Raw genomic sequence first — 23,602 nt, forward strand, 5'->3', positions numbered from 1 at the left:
AATAATACATATAAATCAAGTACAGATATTAATATTCCATTTATTATTTATGTAAATTAAATATGCATATTAATAGACAAATTAAGCTTGGGGAAGGTGTGCCTTTCACAATATCCTCATCCAGTTGGCGATTGGTTATACTGCGATCTTTGCCCAATGATATCTTTTTCAATAGCGAACTGGGGTCGCCCGTCAATGGGGACAGTTTCTGCGGAAATCAGGCCACACTTGAACTGATGATGCCAATGATTAATATCATATCATGGGTCTTCCTATAAGTCTTTAATCTACTAAGGTGTTTCTTTGGGTGTGCGGCCTCTAGAGTACAGAAAATTAATCACTGCTCGGGATCCAATTTGATTTATTTTTACACTTTCGTTCAGTTTTGTAACACAGAAAATTTTAGAAGCTAAAAATTGAAATTTTCTTAATAACCTGTAGAGATATGTATCAATACACATGTAAAATTTTAGTATACTATATTAACTACAACTAGGACGGTGAAAGTCTTTAATGAACGTCCCACGTACTTATCTAGATGTAAATGAATTGTTTTGAAATGATATTTATTTTATTAAATCTGTTTGATTTATTATGACCCTATTTAGACTGCAATGCATATAGTTACACTCGAGTCAAATTTAGTTTTTCGATTGCACGGCTAGCTCCCCACCGACTTGGTACGTTTAGTTCACCATGATCTGATATCATAATCATCAGGAGCCAATTTAACACATCTGCTGCCCTGGGCAGTTAAGAAGTTACCTCTCCCTCAAGATCGATAATTACCAGTCTAGAAAATTTTAGAGTAAAGTGAATAATTTATAAAATATATACAATAAATAAAGTGATATGTAGGTAATATACCAATAGTAATATATCTTATAATAATTTATAAATATTAATAGAAAACATAGTTTCTCGCACAGTATTTGGTCCGAGAAACTTTGCTACCCCGAGCCATGATCCATATTGATCCATGCGTAAATATGGCCCTGATTATTACAAGAGTGAGTCATAAGACTTGAAATATTCTGGTGCACAACATATCTGTATTTATTACAGTACAATGAAAACACGTTAAGTCCCTCGTGTTGGACTGTCTGCAGCCATCTTCGTGCCAGTTCCTCGATTCCACGTCTACACCACATCTTGTTCTTAGAGACAAGCAAGTCAGGCTCTGCTGTTCCCGTATCTTGGTGATTGGTGTGTCATTGTAATTTCAGGAAGTGCGTCATCGACCGGATGCAGCATCAATTTGAGTTCTTGAATCTTTTGTTGCGTTTTTCGAACTGTGTGTGGTTTTGCGTTACCCTGTTGCAGCATGGCGCACTTTGTGCACAATTTAGTTCACCAATTCAGGATATTTTTGGCGTAGTAGCATACATCCTCTCCCATCTGTTCGGAATAAAATTCGGCATTGATTGTAGGACCGTTTTTGGAAATTGTCCCTTGATCAATCACGGTATTTTGCACAATCGAGGTTTGGAAGAACACCAACCTTTTGTCGCATTTGACAATCCGTTTAGGAAATGCTTTGCGGATTTTGCAGCAGTTGTCGGCACACTTCTACTATTCCTCTAGGCCTGGGCTGGAGTCCGCTCATGTTGCACAATGCTGAAATTCCGGATGGCTTTCCCCAAGTTCTTGAATGTGATACATTACAGTGGACTGGGGCATGCCGAGTTGATTTGACAACCGTCGTGTGCTGGTGAATAGTTTTTCTCAGTGACTTGTCGTATGACCTCAGAATCTGTTCCTGGGGCGACCGAACCGTGGCTGATCTTCCGACATATTTATAACCTGCACAAAATCTTTGGAACTAATGAATTGTGCTGTAGTTCACTGCATCTTCCATTTCGCATGACCATTTTTTTTGGGGGGGTTGCTACCGCAGCGTTATGCCCGAGTTCAAACTCACACAGTAACAATTCACGTATCAGACATAATGGAGCACTTATCGTCATTGCCAGTATAATTGACTAAAGATACTGACGAAGTAGTGGCCTCCGTGATAAGTAGTCCGCTTGCGACATTATCTCTTGGTCTAGTTTGATCTTGTACTTACGATCGATCACGGCGTATAAATGTGCCTGCTGTTTAGGTTGTGGGAATATTGGTAGACTTAAGACTTACCTTTGTATTCTTCTTCTTCTTCTTCTTCTTCTTCTTCTTCTTATTATTATTATTATTATTATTATTATTATTATTATTATTATTATTATTATTATTATTATTATTATTATTATTATTATTATGTTTAAATTTAAACTACTAAAATTTTGTTACTTTTATTATCTAGGTAGAATAAATACTATTAGAACTAATATAACTAATGAAAAATTATAATTTCAGTTAAGTTGCATGAGAAGTCTTCCTGTGATTGTTAAAGAACTTCTGCAACACCCGAAAATAAGATTAGTTGGAGTCAATATTTCAAGGTAATTTTCACTTAGTTAAATTTATTTTCATTAACAGTCGCAGAGATGGAAATATAAAAATTAAATGAATAAACTAAGTGTTGAATTTATAGAAGAATCAACTTATTTTGTGTGCGTGGAGTAATAGTATTCGATGATTTGGATTTGGTACTGGATAGTGTCACATTGATTTGCAATATAAATTTTTTTTTAATTCTTTACAAGGAAATCATAACAAACTAGTTAGGTAATAAAAGGACTTTCCATTCTTTTCTTCCTAACCAAGTTTTTTAAATCTTGTAATCACGGCACAAATGTGTCTTTCTCTGCTTCAGTAGTCTAATCGTAGAAGGAATATTAAGAATTCGGATCGGACACTATGTTTACTAAGAACTTACATGACCTGGAATCGAACCACAAACTCCTCGTACTAAAGGTGAGTGCCCAACCAGTAGTGACAAGGAGATACAAGATAATTTCCTTATTTTCTGTTTCTAACTTCCAAAATTCTATTCAGATTTTGAGTTTTTTTCCATATATTATTAAATTCGTATTTTAGAAGTTGTCAGTTTTATTTCGAAAATCCCTCGGAACAAAAAGTTATTAATATGATCCTTAAAAAAAGATTTCAGAGTATTACTGAGATATTTATTTAATTTATTTGTAGTAATGACAGCCCTATTTAGAAAGTCAAGTTAAACAACAACAGTTCTAAAGTAGTCGAGTCGGGTATCACTTACACTTTTAATAAAATTAATTTGTAATGGGAGCTCCTTCGTGGTTAAGCAGTTAGCGTGCTCGCCTTCGGCATGGAAGACCCGGGTTCGATTCCTGTGGTTCGGATTCCACGTTAATAAATAGGTCCACGTCTCGTATAGCCTCGCTGCTAAACGGGACGTTAAACTAAAAATTAAACTACATCAAATTTGTAATGGAATTACAGAGTAATGACTGAATGCAATTAAGTGCTCTTCATTTGTAATTTACTCACCAATGCTATCTGAATTCCTGCCGTTAATTGATCATCTGTGGTTTCAGTGAGGTAGTTTATTATAAATACTTCTTAAATTTCTTATACAGATTCATTTTATTGGTGTAGTAATTCGGAAGGAAATGATGATGTTTTTTTTTCGCTTTAAATGCTGGATATATAAGTTTGTAATTACTTTTTTGTGTATCTTTTTCTCTAATGCCTGCTGAAGAATCAAATGCTCTCCGTAAAATCAACGTTTTTATTATTATTATTATTATTAGAAAAAATAATAAAATACTACAAATTTATAATAATTGATAATGATATTATTGTATTCCTAATTGGGAATTTTCAGTTATTTCGCTATAATCATCATCTGAAAAATAAAGTCTACAAATTGTGATTAAAAAATTATAGTAGCAGTTTTGTACTTGCAAAAGGTGGATTCATGTGCTCAATATTATGCGTAAAATTACTCATACAGGGAAAAGAAGTCAGTCAATATATTCAACAAAAAATTATAAATTAGCCATCTGTTAAGGTCTGATTTGTTATTCAAGCCAAGAATTTAGTAGAGGTGCTCCCAAGAAAGTTATCAGTACAAATGGAGACATTTAAATGGAGCATAGCGAACATGATAATTTGTCGGTGCTAGGTCCGAAGTATACAGTGGAAGCATTAAAACCTTCCAGCTAACTTTTCTCGATGTCTGACGGGTCATTATAGATGTATGCAGCCTGGCATTGTCAGTATGGTATACGATATCCTTTCTGTTGACCAGTCCCGGGCTGTCTTTTGAATTGCTAGGTGCATTCACACTAATTGTCGACAGTACAGATCCGAGTCTATCGTTCTATCCGGTGAAGTTCTATCCGGCCCTTCCCATCCCACCAAACGTATAGCATAATCTTCCTGCGCGTTGGTGTGGGTTTTGCCACAGACTGTGGAGCTGCTTCTCACTTTCACTACGATCTTTTTGGCACATTATTATTGAAGGCTATTATTCATTATTCACTTGTGATCAATCGCTTGAAAAATGGTTCGAGTTCATTACATTTCAGTGGAGATTTGCAGATAAGAGAGATTCGATCGAGTGAATGCTTTTGAGTCATATCATGTGGCACCCAAACGTCGAGCACTTTGAAGCCACAATGGTTAAATATTGTTTGATTATAAATCTTTAAGTCCATGACGATGACATGTCGGTCTTGCTCCAGTTTTGCCAGAATCTCATCCACTTTTTCTGTGATTGGTCGCCACTTCGAGAATAATTTTCAGAAGGAAAGTGACGGAACCATGGTTTGCAGGGTGCTCACCCAACCTTGAATAACTCAGGGATTTCTTATACCATGAGAAAACCTGTAATAAGCCGTGAATTTTGTTATCAAATCTTGAAAGTCTAGAAAATGTTTAAATTAATAAGAAAAACTTATCAGAAGAAAATAAATGCCATTTTGAGTTGCAAAACGTGCTTTGGTACTATTTCACATTTAAAATATTTGAAATAAATAGAAATATATAGGATTAAATATTGGTAAAGATAATTAGATAGTACAAGAGCATTGTCAAAAGCTTCTGGTTTGACACTGAAATATCACTCCTCGTGAAATAAGCAGTTCGTAGCATATCGTGCCATGTATTGCAGAAATATGTATCAGTTTGAACTGTCTAGCTGTCTCAATTTGTTGGAGACAGTCATTTAAATCAATCATAGTGCATTGAGATCTCTAAAGCATGACAATGCTTCAATCTACAGGGCTGTTATTACCTAGATTGCAGTGAAAAAGTATGGTTTTGAGAAAATTCAGGTCCATTCTACAGTCCAGATTTAGTACTGCAGCTTTGGCAACAAAGCCCTGTGGACTGGACCATTGTCATGCGCTATGCCAGCTCAACACATAGCGCGAGGAAGGGTCTCCCTTAGGCTAAAGGACATAATCGTGGGACGTTAAACTGAAAGATTTCGTTTCTGAACGCATAGTGACTGATGCGAATGGCTGCCTCTAACGAACTGCCGAAGCCAGACAGTTGAAACTGATTTAGTATTTCTTCCATAGATGGCACTATATATCATGAATGGTTTATTACTAGTGGCGCGATATTTGTATTAGGGCAGAAACTTTTGGAAATACTCTTGTAATTGGGATATTAGATTACTTATATACAATGACAATTGTTACTAGCTGCATACAAAGTTTGATATCTGCACCAGTTTGTCAACAACACAATTGTACATCTGCGTTAGTATTCTGTAGATAACAGGATTTATTAACACTGAAAGATTAGAAATCAATAACTGGAACGTAGGTGACCACATTCATTAGTAAATAGTGTTCATTTCTACAAGTGACAGTGTATGTAATTGTGTCCTTGCAAAATTCTTTGAAAAGAATCCTTTGGAAACCAGAATTTGAAAATAAGTGATTTTCTTTTAAGAAACCTCGTCAGTCTTGTTCATGAGGATTACGTGTAGGTCAGAGAAATTATGGATAGAAAACTCTCCAAATTAGGAATGCAATATGTAAATTTGTTATTGGTATATGTTCGTATATTTGTTATATTTATACCATGTATCATATACTTTATATTTTTTCCCAAACACTAGTGATCTGTGGAAGCTGAGTCGAGATTTTCCAATTATTGTAAAACCCATTATTGACAATCGCATGATTGATCTTGGAAAATTGGCGAATGAAGTGTTGAAGTGTCAACAGAATTGGAGTCTCGAAAGACTGGTTTTATACTTGGTAATTGTTGTTTTGATTCATTTCATTGTAAACTTAACGGGCTTTAAAGTCCATATTTTTATTAATTAATTCATTCACTCGTTCAACCAGTGAATCAGTGAGACAGTCTATCTTCAGATTCAAGAAATTGAAAACGGAGCTGCAAAGATTTGTCTGATCAGCTACTATCAGGTTGTCTAAATAATATTGAGCATTTGAGCATTCGAAATTGAGAATACAATTATTCTTATTTGAAACAAACATTATGAAACATGTATACCATTCTTATCGATGACTCTCTGTAATTTTTCGGGCAACATAATAATTCCGTCACTGTAGAACTTCTGCGATTTCTGGACACAAGATTGATACTCGTTGTTTTCACAGACCTCTTTTGAAACTACTACAGGGTACTACAGAGACTGAAACAAATGATAGTCAGACGGTGCCAAGTCCAGACTATATGATGGATGCATTAAAACATCCCAGCCAAGTTCTCTTAATTTTTTGACGGGTTATTAAAGATAAGTCCATACTATATGATGGATGCATTAAAACCTCCCAGCCAAGTTCTCTTAAATTTTTGACGGGTTATTAAAGATGTATGTGGCCTGGCGTTGTCAGCGTGGAATACAACACCCTTTCTGTTGACCAATTCCAGCCGTTTCTTTTGACTTGATAGATGCATTCACGCCACTTGTCGAGAGTACAACTCCAAATCTTTCGATCTGCCCGGCTCGTGATGCACAATCCCCTTCCAGTCCGAGCAAACATAAAGCATAACCTTCCTGGACACCAGTGTGGACTGTGGAGCTTCTCCTCAATTCGAGCTGGTTATTTGTCTGACTGTTGTTGTAGGTTATCCACGTTTCATTACTTATGATCCGCCACTTCAGAAATGGCTCGAGTTCGTTACGTTCCAGTAAAAATTCGAACAAATAAATATTTTTGAGTAAGAATGGCACCCAAACTTCGAACTTCTTTTTGTAGCCAGCCATTTCCAAATACTTTAACACTGATGTTGGATGTGTAATTGATTGGCGTTGTCATGACTGCGTACACACCGGTCTTACTCGAGTTCGGCAAGAATTTCATGCCACTGCGAGGAGTATCTTGGACATCGAAATTTCCAAAACGGAAGCGATTGAACCATATTTTGGCTGTTGTTTTTCATATTGTATCTTGTCCATAAACAGCACAAATTTCTTCATGAGCCTCCGCAGCATTTGCTCCTTTACTAAAATTGTAAGATGTAGCGGAGTTTTGCGAAAATTTACTCCTTTTCATGGCACAATACCGTATGTCTGATTATAGGTATTCCAACACCTTTTGCATATCCACTAGCTTCAACTGTCAGCTGTGAAACAAGGCTAGACCTGAACCGCTTGCGACTCGTACCCTATGATTTGAGACATTAAAACCATGTTGTGCGCAGAAGGCTCAATACTTCATAGACAATTTGATAGAAATGTAGGATGCTAGTAACATTACTTTACTATATTTTTTATCAAAATAATGGAAGTTACAATATGTAAAGTGCTCGAGGCACACGCAAGTTAAATATGCATGTTGTTAGAGGTGTCTTAGATAATCGTCTATCAGCTTCAGACTAGGTAAGTGGAGTTAAGTGTTGAAGCGGAAATATGGTCGTGATGGGCAATGGGAGACATTTCTGATAGTGAATGGACGGTCAATTGGGAATTGTATTTAACGTGACTGGTGCGTTAGGAATGTCGTGAGGAACAATATACAAGGTGATGACGTTGTAAAGAACTCATCGTTTCGATTTTCTGTGTACTCCTGAGCTCGTATTGTTCCTCTTTGAGTCTTGAGCCTAAGATTTTTCTTATGATTTTGTATTCCTTTTTCTTTGTGTTTGTGATACCTGCTTTTCTGTCATGTTCCTAAGCCATAGAAATATTCTAGTCTAATGACTGTATTGTAATGTCTTGATTTTGCATATTTAGATATTATGCATTTTGTGTTGTATATATTTTGGGTAAGTCGATATGCGGTTTCCATTTTTTTGATATCATTATTTTACACTCTGTATATTGAAGATTCCAAATTAATTGCATACTGTTACAAGGGTGAGGCATCTTGCAATATTCTGGTATACAACATACCTGAATTTATTACAATAAAGTGAAAGCAGATTAACATTCAAAATATAACCCCTTGTATTGGACTGTCAGCAGCATCTTCCTGCCAGTTCCTCGATACCATGTCGTATCCTTAGAAGCAAAGAAATCAGTCATTGTTGTAGCTACCTCCTGCTGGTTGAAGCATCGTGATTTCAGGAAGTGTGCTACAGACAGAAACAAGTAGTAATCCGAAGGGGCAAAGTCAGGACTATATGTTGTTCGTGACATTAGTCGATGCTATCAAGTTCCTGAATTTTTTGAGTCTTCGAATAGTGTGTGGTTTTGCGTTAGTGTTGCAGTACGGCACACTTTTGTTTCACCAATGCAGAATATTTCTGGCATATTTCAGCATACATCCGCTCAATTGTTCGGAATAAAGGTCAACGTTGATGATATGACCGTTACTAACGATCTCGAAGTGAATTATCCCCTTGTAGTTCCACGGCCCTGTTTGACGACATTTTCTGTAAGTTGGCTCTTGCTTAACCACTGTTCTTGCTTATTCGTATTTCTCAAGAATACCTACTTTTTGTTGCATGTGACAATCCGTGTCAGGAAACTCATATCACGCGGATTTTTGCAGCAGTTGTCCTCACATATCCACTCTCCTCTGGGCCTGAGCTGGAGTCGACTCATATGGCATAATGCGGAAGCTTTTGATGGTTTCCCCAAGTTCGTAAATTGACGCACTACAGTGGACTGGGACATACCAAGTTGGGTTGAAAATCGTCGTGTGCTTTGCGAATAGATTTTCTTCAATGGCATGTCATGACCTTAGAAATCTGTTCACTGGACCGTGGCTGATCTTCGATATTTTTTACAGCCTGCGTAAAACTTCTGGAACCAATGTGCTGTGCTCTGGTTTTGTTCCCGTTTCGCATGACAAACGTTCTGAGTTGCTGCTGCAATGTTATGCCCGAGTTAGAACTCATACAGTAGCAGTTCACGTATCAGACGTTATTGAGCACTCATCGGCAGTGCCAATAAAAAGTGACTTGAAGATACTGTCGGAGTGGCGGCCTCTGTGTAAGTAGTCTACTTGCCACACGACGTGTTTGGTAGTTAGTCCAGTTTGACTTTGTACTTCTTGTTGATCACGCACACCTGTTTCGGTTGTGGAAATATTTGAAGACTTATGATTGACACTTTGCAATTAAGTTTCGAGTTATGGTGACTCAGTAGTAGACCACATAGCCCTAATTTAAGTCGAGAGTTAAAACCACTTCGATTAAATTGGGATAGACTCTAATGTGTAAGTTCTCTTATTATTAGTTCGTCACTACTGTTATATCATTTCTCTGGTTACTTTGTACATTATCTTCATTATTAGACTAAAGCGAGTAATATTTTAAGCTTATATAAATAAATTCGTCAGGACAAGTTTTATTAGTAACATTCTAATATTATTTAACAAAGAACTTCGTTTATTCTGTATCACTCGTTTAGCTTCCTAAATATTCGTTAAATAGTTGATATACTTGTATAAATGTGACATTAATCTGCGTTAAAATTAATCATATCATTTTTTTTTTTTTTAATTTAGTTCCGAATGAGGCTTGAGAAAGATGAACGTTTGAGGAAAGGTAATTGGACGCAACAGCCTCTGCCAGATGATCTAAGGAATTACGCTGCAACCGACGCTTACGTAAGTATACATGTCACCTAAGAGTATATTTTACGAAAATGAATTTTAAAATTTGAAGGATCTTTTTACTTTTACGTAGGACTGAAATTATATATTGTTGCTTTCTTTAAAGTCTGAGTTGGATAGGTAGGTGGCACTAAAAGTTGCGCCATTCATTAAATATCCGTCTGTATTTATGAGACTGGGAGATTTCATAGCGTATCTATTTCATTACATGTTCTTCTTCCTTTTTGGCCAGTTTATTTGACTGACATTTTCAGAGGTTTTTCACTATTCTATTAAGCATATCAGTCTATTGTCATGATTCCCTTATAAATTTTACCCTGGAATGTACACTATCTAACAAGGGAAAGAAAGAGTTTTTCCAGGCCTATTGCGATCGAACTCGGTGGGTATGTAAGTAGACCTTGATCCCAAACACTATAATCCGTTGATTTTCTTTTTTCGAACTTTTGCCTTTGGTCAGAGTTACAGGATTTCAGAAATATTTGGTATTTTGGTTTTTGTACCCTTGTTGTTTCCATATACAGGATCAGTAGATAGTACTCAGTAAGTACTTTAATTTGATACTTTATATGGCCTTATACGCTCACGATAATAGGCGTGAAACAAGAAAATGTCTCAAATTTGGAACATATATATATATCTTGGGGGTTGTATATTAAAATGATACTAGCTATGTAACGTGAAATAAAACGTGTTTCGCAAATACGAAACAGTTGGAAACTTGCATCCGTACTGATTACTGACTCTTGAATAAGTGATTTCTGTATATCCAACTACACAAAACGTTGAGCTGAGTAGAATGAGCTGTAGTTCATATATATAGGTTGAGAAGGTCAGTAGTTAGAACATAAAAAACCAATATCCTATAATACCTTTGAAATTCTATGTCTTAAGAACCGTTAACCCCAGGTCACCTAAAATTATCTGTGGGTAGACAATATTAATAGCTCTTAAATGAATTCGCGATTTTGAATATACAACCCCCAAGATCAATAGATTCCAAATTTGAGACATTTCCTTGTTTTACGCCTATATCATGAGTGCTATAGGATCATATGGATTATCAAATCAGAGTACTTACTGAGCACTATTTACTGATATTTAGAAACGAGACCTATCTCCTTGTAAGGGTACAAAAACCAAAATAACAAAAATTTCAAAAATTCTCTAAGTCCGGCCCCAGGCAAAAAATCAACGGATTATAATGTTTGGGATCAAGTAAATTATCCACCGAGTTTGATCGCGATAGACCTGGGGACAACTGTGTCCTTCTCTTGTAAGACATATACGTATCTCGTAGGTGTTTCCAAACCAGCGTCATACTCTGAAATTTATCAATCCTTCGAATAGAGAAACAGCTGTTTTACCTGTTTTAGTATAGGCACTTGTAAAATATTCCAGTCTAAAATGTTTCAGAGAAATTTATTACTCGTATTGTTAGTAGAATCTAAACCAAACTTAATGTTTTCCAGCTCATGAATGCGTACCAGATAGCGAATGTTCAACTGGGTGATACGTGATCAGTTCGACTCTGATTATTTGTAACTTTTTAATTGGTAATTAAATTGAATTACCTTTCTATTCAGATAACTTCCCAATTTCCCCATTGTGTCAGACTTCAGATTTTTTTGTGGATAATAGTAATATTTTTTCTGCATTTTAGCGTTTCTGTTTAAGTCCGTTAATATATATATATATATATATATATATATATCTTTGACTATGCATTTACAATTGAAAAAATAGGTCCTATTTTAACAACTTTATAATTTTAATACTAGTTGATTATTTTAAATTTTTGTGATTAACAAATTCAATTAAAACATTGTAAATATATCTCGAACAATGCAGTTTTACGTATGAAGGTTCCTTGAACCAATTAACTGCGTTATGCAAAGTACTCATGTATCTTATGTAGTTTTGTAAATACTCTGTTCATAAAATCATTAAATTATGTTTTCTAAATAGTAACACGCACACATATCGCATTACATCCTTGCCAGTATACTGTTGACATCTACTTTAGAAAGGTTTGTTGCGGTAGTAATGGTAGACATTTGTTCTTATGTTGATTATACTTACAACTTTCCCTTCTTTCTTTCTTATAGGCATCTTTGATGATATACAAACACTTAGCAAACAGAAAGAGTTCTATATAGGTTAAGTACGACTGCTTAACTTGCTTTGGGAGTATCATAGCTATCAAAATGAACCGTGTTGTTAAAGTTTGGCAATTCGGTCGGATAGGATATCAAACATCACTCAAACTTCAACAAATTCTTGCAAGCCAGCACAAAAAGGACGGAGTGCGGGACACTTTGTTATTAGTTGAGCATAATCCTGTGTATACAATTGGTATCCGAAGAAAAGATTACACTTCTGAAGATGAAGAGTATTTAAAGCAACTAGGAGCTGAATTTTATAGAACTAACAGAGGCGGTCTTATTACATTTCATGGTCCTGGTCAGTTAGTTATATATCCAATTTTGAATCTGAAAAATTTTGAACCTAGTATGAAGTGGTATATAGCTCAGCTGGAGGCAATGGTTATTGACTTGTGTCGCAGTGTTGATATTAAAGCAGAAACCTCACCACATACCGGCGTTTGGGTAAACGACAGGAAAATTTGTGCAATAGGGGTTCATGGCAGTAGGTATGTTACTACTCATGGTTGTGCTCTCAATTGCAATACTAATCTGGAATGGTTTAGTCATATTGTTCCTTGTGGCATTGAAGGCAAAGGCGTGACGTCGTTAACAGAAGAACTGGGGACAAACTTTACAATTGAAGATACCATACCGTTACTACTTGACTCGTTTAGTAAACAATTTGAATGCAATTTATGCGAATTCCCGGTAGATGAAGCTCAAGAAATAACTGCATTATTAAACGAAAATGATGCAGGTGTAACATTTGAAAAGGGTACTGTTTAGAATACTTTATTTTTAGTTTGCAGTGTATCTGTAGAAACGGTACTATTTAGATTACTTTATTTGAGTTCGGAGTGTGTCTATAATTGGATTACATTCTGCAGAAAGGAACCTGTTAGTATGAGATGCATTGGAACAAAAGTAGTTTAACATAAATAAGAAATTCTCTATTTATTGTGTTAACTTATTAATTGCTTAAACCGAAAGCGATCAAAATATGGATTCTCAAATGTATTTTTTTAATTGTTGTATCTAGTTGGTTCCTTTTTGAAAAATGTGGTTCATTTCTAGTAATACAATAGATAAGATATGTAGATTAGCATTAGTGTGTTAACTATACACTATAATAAATTTTGGTCATTATATATATATATATATATATAAATTGAGTATTATCAACGAAAGTATGGTCTGGTTCGGGAAACTTTTCCGAACAATCTCACAGAGCTATGGTAGAATTCTGTATAGTTGGGCTATCTAGAAATCACCAAAAGAACTATATTATCAGAAATAGCAGAAAACATTCGAGCCATTTAAACAGTAAATTTTATTGTTCTTATTAAGTTAATGTACACTCAGACTTGTAAAGCATTAGCTTTAGTATAATGTAATGTGATCAAATTCTAATATATACTTCCTAATTTGTTAGCAAGCATGATTTAACGGAGTGCATCTGGGTGAGAACCCTCTTTCTCTTGATATTATCAATTGACTCCTTAATTTAACAAATGGATCGCGGTGGCTCAGTGGCTCTGGTGTATAGGGTCCCTAGTTCGATTCCAGTTTGCGCCAAGTGGACTTTGTGGGGGACAAACAACGTGTGCGTGGGTTTTCTCGGGGTTTTCCCGTTTCCTCTACTTTCTCCGTTTTACCTTTTTAAATTCATTCCTCGTCATCACCGCCTCCTTTAACCTACGCGGCATAACTGTGGGACGTAAAACTGAAAGATTTCATTTCATTTCTTAATGTAAGAAATAGTCAGGTAACAATTTTTGAATACTTTCTCCCGGTAAAATACGTAAATAAAATTAGGTCTATAATCTGAATATGAGCAAATTATTAATATTTTTTTTCTTTGAAGCATTAGCGATATGGGGTATTGACATATATATATATATATATATATATATATATATATATATATATATATATATATATATATATATATATATATATATATATATACGGCATATGGGGGGTTAGCTGTAGAGCTCCACCGTTCGTACCCGGAGAGACTCCACCAACTGTTACGGTTATTGGGGGCTTAGTGGTAGAGTGCACCGTTCGCACACGGCGAGTCTCCACCAACTGTTACGAGTATGGGGTGTGTAGTGGTTGAACTCACTGCTTATGTCGGGCTTAAATCTATCAACTGTTACGAGTAGCTGTGGTTAGTGATTAGCGCGGGCCGCCTATTGGGAACCGGTGGCCACATACTAACATCTCGGGGGTTCCACCATAACTAAGACGTGTGATAGAAACCACACAGTGTGTGTTCGTGACGAGCGTGAGCACACACTATTCCGCTTAAGACATGAATCATCAGGAACCCTGCCTTACACGGAGTTAAGAATCGCTTCTCTCTCTCTCTCTCTCTTCGCCCAGCCAGACGGGGCTGTGAATAAGTACATCCCGTATTCAATCTCAGATAATCCTATCCTCATAGATTCGCTGGTATGAAGTAAGGCTGAAAGAGAAAACGCATCGAAGTCGTAGCTCAGTTAATTCATTGTCGGTACCTGAATCTACCCAGGTTTTATTCTACTCTAGGAGAAGTTCAATAAAGAGAGAGATTTCAGAATAGTAGAGTTTATTACAATGATAGGATAGTATACAGAACGAGTACAAGCGAGAAGACCGAATGAAATAAATATTAAGTTCTCAATTCATACTAAATTCTCAATAAATACTAAGGTCACAATCACTTAGTTGAACCATATTCAAGTCTAATAGTGTCTCTTGGCTATCACAAACGACTAAGTTCTCATGTACGTCTATGATTCCGTTATTCTCTTAACTTCTGTTTAAAGTCGCGAAATAGATTAAAAATCATAAAAGAAGAAGAAAACGAAGAAACAAGTAAAGTCGCGCTAAAGTGATTCAAGTTTTTCCGAAGGGACATACAAGTCTGCTTGATCCAGGCTATGCGTAGGGCGAGGCCGGTCGCCAAATTCTAAGTCCGAAAACTACATCTTACAGAAAAACTCAGCGCAGCGGCTAAGTCCACACATACCTCATTGGTATTGGAGACTACCGGAGCACGTCTGATCGTCTTGGAAGTCGAAGAAGAAATGAAGACCGGAACTGATCAAGGCCGTTTTCGCCTCCTTATATAATACCTGCTCAAGGTCGACCTTGGACAGAAAAAGGTGGGAGGAGGTGGAGTGGGAAGCTACAAAAGAGAGTGGAAGGAGGTAGGTGGGGGTATGCTTCAAGAGAGCTACACTAGCGCCATGTTTCAACCTGGTGGACAAACGGCTAATCCAACCGGCTGTATTTGCTACAGAAATGCTTCGCTAAGGATATTTTTGATATTACACATTTATTTTATTTTATTTTGTTATTTATTTTTCACTTCCTTGTTTGTAACCATTGTGTTACACAAGGTACAGTACGATTTATATTAATTATTTATGCATAATTTCCTCAGTCCTGAAGCCCCTTCTGGCCGGTTGCAACCAGGTTAACAGAAGTAAATAAGGCGTTCCCCGATACAGCCATCCCGAACCTCCTCTGTCCCACCAATGCCTCCACGTTCCCCACAAGGAGCGCGGAGTTCACAATCCAGGAATCGAAAGCCGGCCATCAGGCTTACGCGCCTTATGTAACAATATTATATATATATATATATATATATATATATATATATATATATATATATATATATAATATTGCTGTCTTCGCAATAAAATTTAAATGTATTTAAAAATAAATTACAAAATGAGTCTGAGGCTTTGGAGTGTCTTTTGATTGTCGCTACTAATCGACTGTCAGAAATGAAGTCTATTCGTCTGACCTGATGTCATAAATTAGCATACTTCTTTTTTAATCTGCAGTTACGTAAGTCCGTCATTGTTAATCGAATATTGCTGAACTTTACTGTATTGTTCTGGTTAACCTGTGTTTCGTCGAGATACTATACTGCAAAGGATACTTGTTCTTTCTGACAGCTCGCTGCTCGCACGTGTTGCTCAATGCTGTGTTGCCAGCTTTTGCGTCGGGTATTGAAACAACACGAGTAGAACTAGGGAATCCTTCCTTGTTCCATATTAACATTCACTAAATGTAGAATGCTTATGTAAAATCACACTTATGAGAGAGACAAACACTAGTTCAAATAACATTGGCACGATATTAAAGTACGGTAAATCCAATCATTCCTTCCTCTCACTTTATTTCTATCGGAAACCTTAACTTTCACTGAAGAAAACAGAAATTTCCTTATAGCTGTAGCGAAATTACTAACATCAATATTGGACCTTGTTTATATTTACTGAACTTACGTTTGTATACCAGACATCACTCACGGTACGTCTTTATTTGGAACTCGTGACCCTTCTATTGCGATAGCTTTAACAGTTAATAAAGAAGAATGTAGTAATAAAGAAGAAAGAGAAATGTGCTTACGTTTATCGTATGATTAAGGATACTCCCAGAGAAGAATCACTGTCACTTTCGGAGCTGGAAATAACAGAGATTATCACTTCCTCCACACACTTCAAGTATTCCCTCTTTATCTCATTCTCTTCCAATGTTGATCAGCAGCTCAGTTTTCCGCAGTAACACTAACAAGTGCTTCTCTTTTAAGTCTTTTCACTTCTGCCACTATAAATTTTTTATTTTCCCTCGCAACGTATTCTTTTACTTACGGCCATATATTTTCTATAGGGTTTAAGTGGGTATTTTAAGGGGGAAGTCTTATGATCTGGTGACCCTTTATCATTGCTAATTCGTCAATTCTGTACAAAGGGATTTTGGGCTTGTATAAGGTCACCAGTTCTAGAAGTTCTACCTTCTTCATGTCAGGCTCTAATTGCACACTGGTATTGCGCTTTAATCAGTCTAAGATCTCATACTTCCAGGATTGAATTGCTGGGGGTTTGTCGGTCATAACGGAATGGTATGGGGCGTTGTCGGATTTAGGAGATATGTTTTCCAAAAGAGCTTCTTGGAACCTTTTCGTAGGTGTATGGAGTTCATTTCCTCGTGATAATCATCAGTTTTTTTTAGATCTGAAAATGAGGAGGCAGTTTGGGACAAAACCACGAGATATGCCAGCATGAACAATTATTCTTCCCCCCTTACCTATTGGTGCGTTCATTTTACTTTATGCAATATAGTCGGTCCAGCCTTTTTCTAATGTATGGCGTGCGTTGACCCATCTCTTGTCTAACCAAACCACATTATTATAATCGCATTTCTTCATAACTGAGTTACCGACAATGTCTAACCACGATGTCATTTATTTCCATCAGTACTGTGCGTTTGGAGAGTGTGTTAAATTCGAACCCCAGGTCTATGATATAGCTTCTAAGCGAGAACTTACTTCCGTGGAACAAGTTCGATTCAAGGCTGACTTGGAGCTTGCTTAATGTGGGATGCTTCTTGCGCATATAATACTCTTAAATGTGGCGACGAAAAGCATCCCGCTGGAATGAATTGAGGTTTGTGACCTTTTCATAGCAACGATGTTTTCCTGGAGTTTTCAGCAATACCTGCGATGGTCCAGGCTCGTCCTTTTCTTGTTCTTCCTTCTCCTCAAGTTCCTCCTCTTTCCTGATTTTTTTTCTCAATTCACATCACTCTTTTTCTTTTTTTTGTTAATTTTAAGGGTAACCGCTGTCCTTTCTGTAACTTGATTCACATCGATAAAAGGATCACCATTTTCTCTTTCCCACTATTCTCGTAGTGTACACTCCATCTCGCGAGCTTGGCCTCATAAATCGACACCCTGTCCAACCCTGTTCAATTTTTGAGTATTTCTTTACAGACGAGTGAATTCATCGTCACCTCCGTCGTCGACGAACAGGATTGCACTTTCTGTCGCTTCATCCATTTCAGAGGACACGCACACACCAATTAAGAGACAAAGAGTCAGAAATAAATAATGCACTAAACACTAAAGTATACACGAAACATGAAATTATTCACTGCAAATAAATCTCAATTTTATAAAATTAAATGACACAAAAGAGAACTAAAAAGAATGCTCTCAATAATTAGCAGGTACACTGAAGTTAACATTCGACTAAAACAATGTGCATTTGTTCAGTGGCGGTTCGTGAGTATGATACGGTAGTGCCAAAACATACATAATAAAATGTGCATTTCCGTAAATACAAAGTACATGTAAAGGAACAAATAATATTTTAGAATTATTTTATTACATAATATATATATATATATATATATATATATATATATATATATATATATATATATATATATACAGGGTGTCCGAGAAGTCCTTCCCTGATTACAGAAATTGATAACTCAGGCTAGAAATAAGATAGAAATATGAAACTGGTGTTGAATTGTTTACAAACTATAAAAGTTTTGGTCACATCAGTACACTTCCACATGAGCACCCTTGTTAGCACGTAGCACATCTAGGCGATATTCAATTTCCATCCACACAGCCAACATCACTGGAGGGATCGATGCAACGACTGTGGTTATTCGTTGCTGCAGGGTTTCAAGATCTGGTACACGTGTTCGGTAGACCTCATCCTTGACATAACCCCATAAAAAGAAGTCTAATGGGGTTATGTCAGGAGAGCGTGGAGGCCAAGCTGTTGGTCCATCACGACCAATCCATCGCCCAGGAAATGTCCTATCGAGATAGGCACGGACGTCCAAACCCCAATGAGGTGGTGCACCGTCTTGCTGAAAAACGACATCGGGGCGATACTGAAGCAGCTGAGGAACAGCATACAGCTGCAACATATCCAGGTACACTGCAGATGTGATGGTATCCTCAGCGAAGAAGAATGGCCCGATAATTCGATCGTGCAATAACGCGCACCAAATATTCACCTTTGGACTGCCTCTGGTGACCTCTCTGACGGGTTCTGAACCCCAAATGCGTACATTATGGCGATTCACTACTCCACTGACAAAGAATGTCGCTTCGTCGGAAAAGGCAATTCGTCTGAGATAACCATTATCGTCCTAAATACGTGATAGCATTTCGACCGCAAAGTCATATCGACGTGTACCGTCGTCGGACAACAAGGCCTGGACGAGTTGCACTTTGTAAGCACGAAACAATAAACGTTTGTGTAAAATGTCATGGATAGAGCTTTTTGGCATCTGTAATTCACGTGAGGCCCTGCGCACCGATTTCTTAGGACTTCTCAGAAAAGACTGCCGCACAGCCTCCACCGTGTCTGCTGAGGTTCTTGGTCGACCAGACCTCGGAAGGTCAGCAACCGACCCTGTGTTCTTGAACTTCTCATACCAGGCTTTAATGCTCTTGACATCAGGTGGAGTCCCAAATGTTGTCTGGAACTCTCTCTGCACCGTGGTTGGTGATCGTGTCTCATGGTACCACAGGACACACCGTGCCTTCTCCTGGTTGGTTGGCATGGTTTCTTGGGCTTCTTACTTACGTACTACAAACCTAAAACAAACAAAATTGAGACTTGGTAAAACAGAACAAACCTAACACAGACAAAAACTTTTATAGTTTGTAAACAATTCAACACCAGTTTCATATTTCTATCTTATTTCTAGCCTGAGTTATCAATTTCTGTAATCAGGGAAGGACTTCTCGGACACCCTGTATATATATAGTTATTTTGAATGAAGTTGTTTGTGCGTACACTAAACTTATTATAAACATAAAGCAAAATAAAAAAGTTTTAAACTTACTTAGCATGTGCTGACTTCTGCTAAATAGAAGAAGATGGGAGAAGCCTAATTGGAGCGTAAACAAAGTCCATCCGATGATTCTTCTGTTTGGCAAATTGGTCAATGACCTTCCCTTGAAATCACTTACATTGTTCACAAAACTTTTTTCACACGATAACATTCCCAGAGCACTGAGTCTTTCCTCTTTCATACTGTTCCTGATGAAAGTTTTTATCCTTTTCAATGGAGAAAAACATCTTTCAGCCTCAGACGTAGACATCGTTATTGCGACTAGCAGTTTTAACAGCTTTACGGTTTCATTAAATGATTCACACAAACCTGCTTCAATGAGTAGAGACAAAAGTGGAACAGCTCCAGAAACAGTTTTCAGCTCTTCTCTTTCATACAGCACTGCAGGTTTACTCTTGAGTCTATTCTTTATTAAAACAGAATACTTGTCTACTATTTCACTAAGGTATTTGTGAGGAAATCTTACATGATAGTTGTCAAATTCTTCAACCATGAATAAGTTAATAGCTATGAGATGACCAGAAAATTCAAATCTATTTTTCTACTACTAGTATTGTGTCACACACTTCCATTGCATTTCTTTTCATGGTGTCTTATTCTTTATTATCAGTACGTGGCCTTTTTGATGGAATGTTATCAAGTAGGGGCTGCGGTGGCTCAGTGGTAGAGCGTTCACCTCTGGTGCTTGGGGTCCCGGGTTCAAACCCTGCTCCCGCCAAGTGAACTTTGTGGTGGACAAACACCGTGTGCGTGGGTTTTCTCGGGGTTCTCCCGTTTCCTCCCACTTTCTTCATTCCACCATTTCATTCATTTGTCATCATCACCGTCTCCTTTAGCCTAACCGGCATAACCGTGGGACGTAAAACTCAAAGATTTCATTTCATTTTTTTCATTTCATGGAATGTTATCAAATTTCAACTCATTCCGAACCTCGTCAATTACAAGATCAATTTCCCCTCTTACTCTCTGAATGCCTATTTCGAAATTGTGAATTTGTTCCCTGACTTTAACGGGATCTGTGATTTTCTTCTGCAACTGTGAAAAAAATAATCTCAACATGAGACATAAGTCTATGTAAAAATGTTAGCCAGAATACAAATGTACGATCTTGAAGCCTCAGTTTATATGCTTCAGGTTGTTCAATGGTACTGTGTAATTTGATATCTTGACTGGTTTCAATTGTTTCCATTACCTCAATCAGTTCTTTTCTGTACTCATATACTACATTTACTCCACGCGAATGAAAGTTCCATCTGGTTTGTGATGTACGAGGCAATCTTCTCTGCACAATAGCATCAAAGATTTTTGTTCTTTCGGTTGATTGTGAAAAAAAAAAAAAAAATGTACATATCCCAGACAAATGTGCGAAGATACGAGCATGGCGGTTCATGGATGCTGCATAAAGCACTATGAGATTAAATTGATGAGCATAACAGTGGAGGTAGTTTGCATTGGGATATTTATCTTTTATGATTTTTTTGCACCCCATTTGTGCATCCACTCATAATCGAAGCACCACCAAAATTTTGTGCTATTAGTTTCTTTGGATTTTCACTGACCAAGGAATATCCAGTTGGTTTAATAATACAATTTGCTATTGCACGAGCATCATGACCGTCAGGATTTACAAAATTCCAGAAGCTCTCTACTAGGATTCCCCCAACAATATATCTCAGTATCAAAACAAACGGAAACTGGGTAGATAAATCTGTTGTTTCATCAGCTATAATGGCAACGTAATCCACACTTTTTATTTCTTTAGCCACTTCATCATGGTACACTTGTAACATACAGCAAAGCAGTTCGTTTTTTACTGTTTTTGATGTGCCTTTGAACACGGATGATTGACATAGCTGGCTTTTCAAATCTTTATCCAGTTCTGCACTGAAATCAATTAATTCTCGAAAGACACTTTTATTTGAAGAGTCCTCAGACTCATCATGCCCCCTTAATGCAAGTTCTGAAGCTCCGCAGAAGCGAATGCAGTTTATAATCAAATTCAAAATGTACAGTCGCGGCCACCGATAAACGGCCTTTACTCATACCCTTCGTAAGAAAGAGCCCCTTCCGCAAGCATAACCACAAGTGACCACAACAGTCTTTTCCGCACGTACTGGAGGACAAGGTTGTCACATTTTTTTGCTTGAAAATATCTGGACACCATATGTTCTTCTCTTCTAGAGAAAGCCGTAGTAGAAACGTATTGACGCGTGAATTGTGTAATAAAAAATGATCTAAGAAAAATGTTATGTGATCCATTGCCTACAACATAATTCAAATCGGGCGAAAATATCAAAACTCAACACGAATCATTCTTTTTTCTTAAAAAAAAAAAAAAAAAAAAAAAACATATACTCTATTATATAAAAAAATTAAATTGACTTAGACCCTACTCATCAATAACTAAGTCAAACTATTATAGATAGAAACATGAATTTGTAAGGATGTTCCTTTGTCACAAAATCAAGGATTAAGAATATATTGTTCAGAAGTATGTCTTATAGGGGAGTAAAAGAGGGTTCAAATAGCTTTTGCTAAGAATAGAGTATCTCACGAATCCTTTAAGTTATTTTATTTTAAAAATTCCGTTGCTGAGAAGGGGAAGTAGAGTCATTTTCTATAATATTATACCTATAATTTTAGTTTTATTGAAGAAAAAGTTCCAGGTAATTAAAAACAAACATTAGTGCAAAATATCAGAAAATTGCAATTTGATTAGCATTGGTTAATAAAGCCGTTAGTAAACTAAACTTAAAATAAAATTTAAAACAGGCTATTGTGAAAATGATGACTTGTATGTAAATATTTTACTATTGTATTGAAATCAATATAATTCAGTTGCTTGCAAATGTCTTACATGAAAACGTATCCTAAGGTTAGTGGCTTGGGCTGGGTTTATGGATCTCATCATTGAAGCCAATAAATAGATGATATTAAAGAAATGTTTAGATTTATTGTATATTATCCCGATTTGGACGTGCGAAAACGATTTAACTCGATCTTGACTAGTGTTGCCCGCGAGAAGAGACGTCTTGTTAAGTTTGAAGAAGTCTTATTTCGATTCTCAAAGAATTCTTTTTCACCTCATCTCAAATCGTGTCCAGTAATTTTATATTCTTTACTTTTAAAGGTAATCTTGGTAAATTTTTACATTTAGCAATAAGAAATTTAAATGCTTTATTGGGATAGGTGTTAAATAATCAGCATTAATTAAAGATACATATCGCCCAGGTTTCTTAACCAATGTTCATATCGAAATCAGATCTGTAGTATTCAGATCTGTATCAGATCAGTCTGTTCGTCTTAGACTATTTTCAGCCCTCCTGAAATTTTCACATCTTTGTTGGTTGTATATCAGATAACTTTGCTTCTATGTTATTTTCGGTCTTCGGGTAATGAATCATAAAGGATAAAAGAAATATATTGTATTACCAGTGGTAATAAAATAAAACTGCCACGTATTACTCTAACTGTATGTAAATTCTTCTACAAGAGCAAGCGTTATCATATTACAAAATAAAAACTTGCAATAAAATATATCAATATTTTAATTAACGCAAAAATAAACAAGGAAATTATTTTTAAATAGGAAATTCTGTAAAAACATACAATTATATGTTCACCCATTCGTGAATACAAATGGGTGAATATTTTAAACAAGATAAAAGTTTAATTGAACAGTAACCAACTACAAATTTTATAAGGTGCATGATCTACGAAAATAAGAGAATATTAAAAACTATGGATTACTCTCTTTCCTGGAAAAGTGCTACTCCTGATCCAAGTCAGAATCGTCTGTTGACGAATCTGTTATTTCCACTAAAACTCTACTTGAGTTGACTGAAGATTTCTGTAACTGTCTTCAATATCCTCCAC

At 36.4% G+C, this 23,602-nt stretch overlaps 1 protein-coding gene across 7 annotated transcripts in view; it reads left to right on the plus strand.

Annotated features, from left to right (window-relative positions):
* Positions 1–23,602, plus strand: part of WRNexo (WRN exonuclease) — a 291,251-nt gene that overhangs the window by 55,605 nt on the left and 212,044 nt on the right. For 3 of the 7 annotated variants that reach the window (XM_081749028.1, XM_081749030.1, XM_081749026.1), the window contains 4 exons: positions 2,356–2,441; positions 5,999–6,140; positions 9,807–9,908; positions 12,023–12,211. In XM_081749028.1, the coding sequence (XP_081605154.1) occupies positions 2,356–2,441; positions 5,999–6,140; positions 9,807–9,908; positions 12,023–12,073 (381 nt within the window). In that variant the 3' untranslated portion in view covers positions 12,074–12,211. Of the gene's footprint in view, positions 1–2,355; positions 2,442–5,998; positions 6,141–9,806; positions 9,909–12,022; positions 14,303–23,602 lie in introns of those variants that run through there. The other 4 variants (XR_014130421.1, XM_081749027.1, XR_014130422.1 and 1 more) reach the window with 4 other exon arrangements.

The sequence above is a fragment of the Thermobia domestica genome, chromosome 2, assembly GCF_964235325.1.
Source record: "Thermobia domestica chromosome 2, izTheDome1.hap1.1, whole genome shotgun sequence".
NCBI lineage: Eukaryota > Metazoa > Arthropoda > Insecta > Zygentoma > Lepismatidae > Thermobia > Thermobia domestica.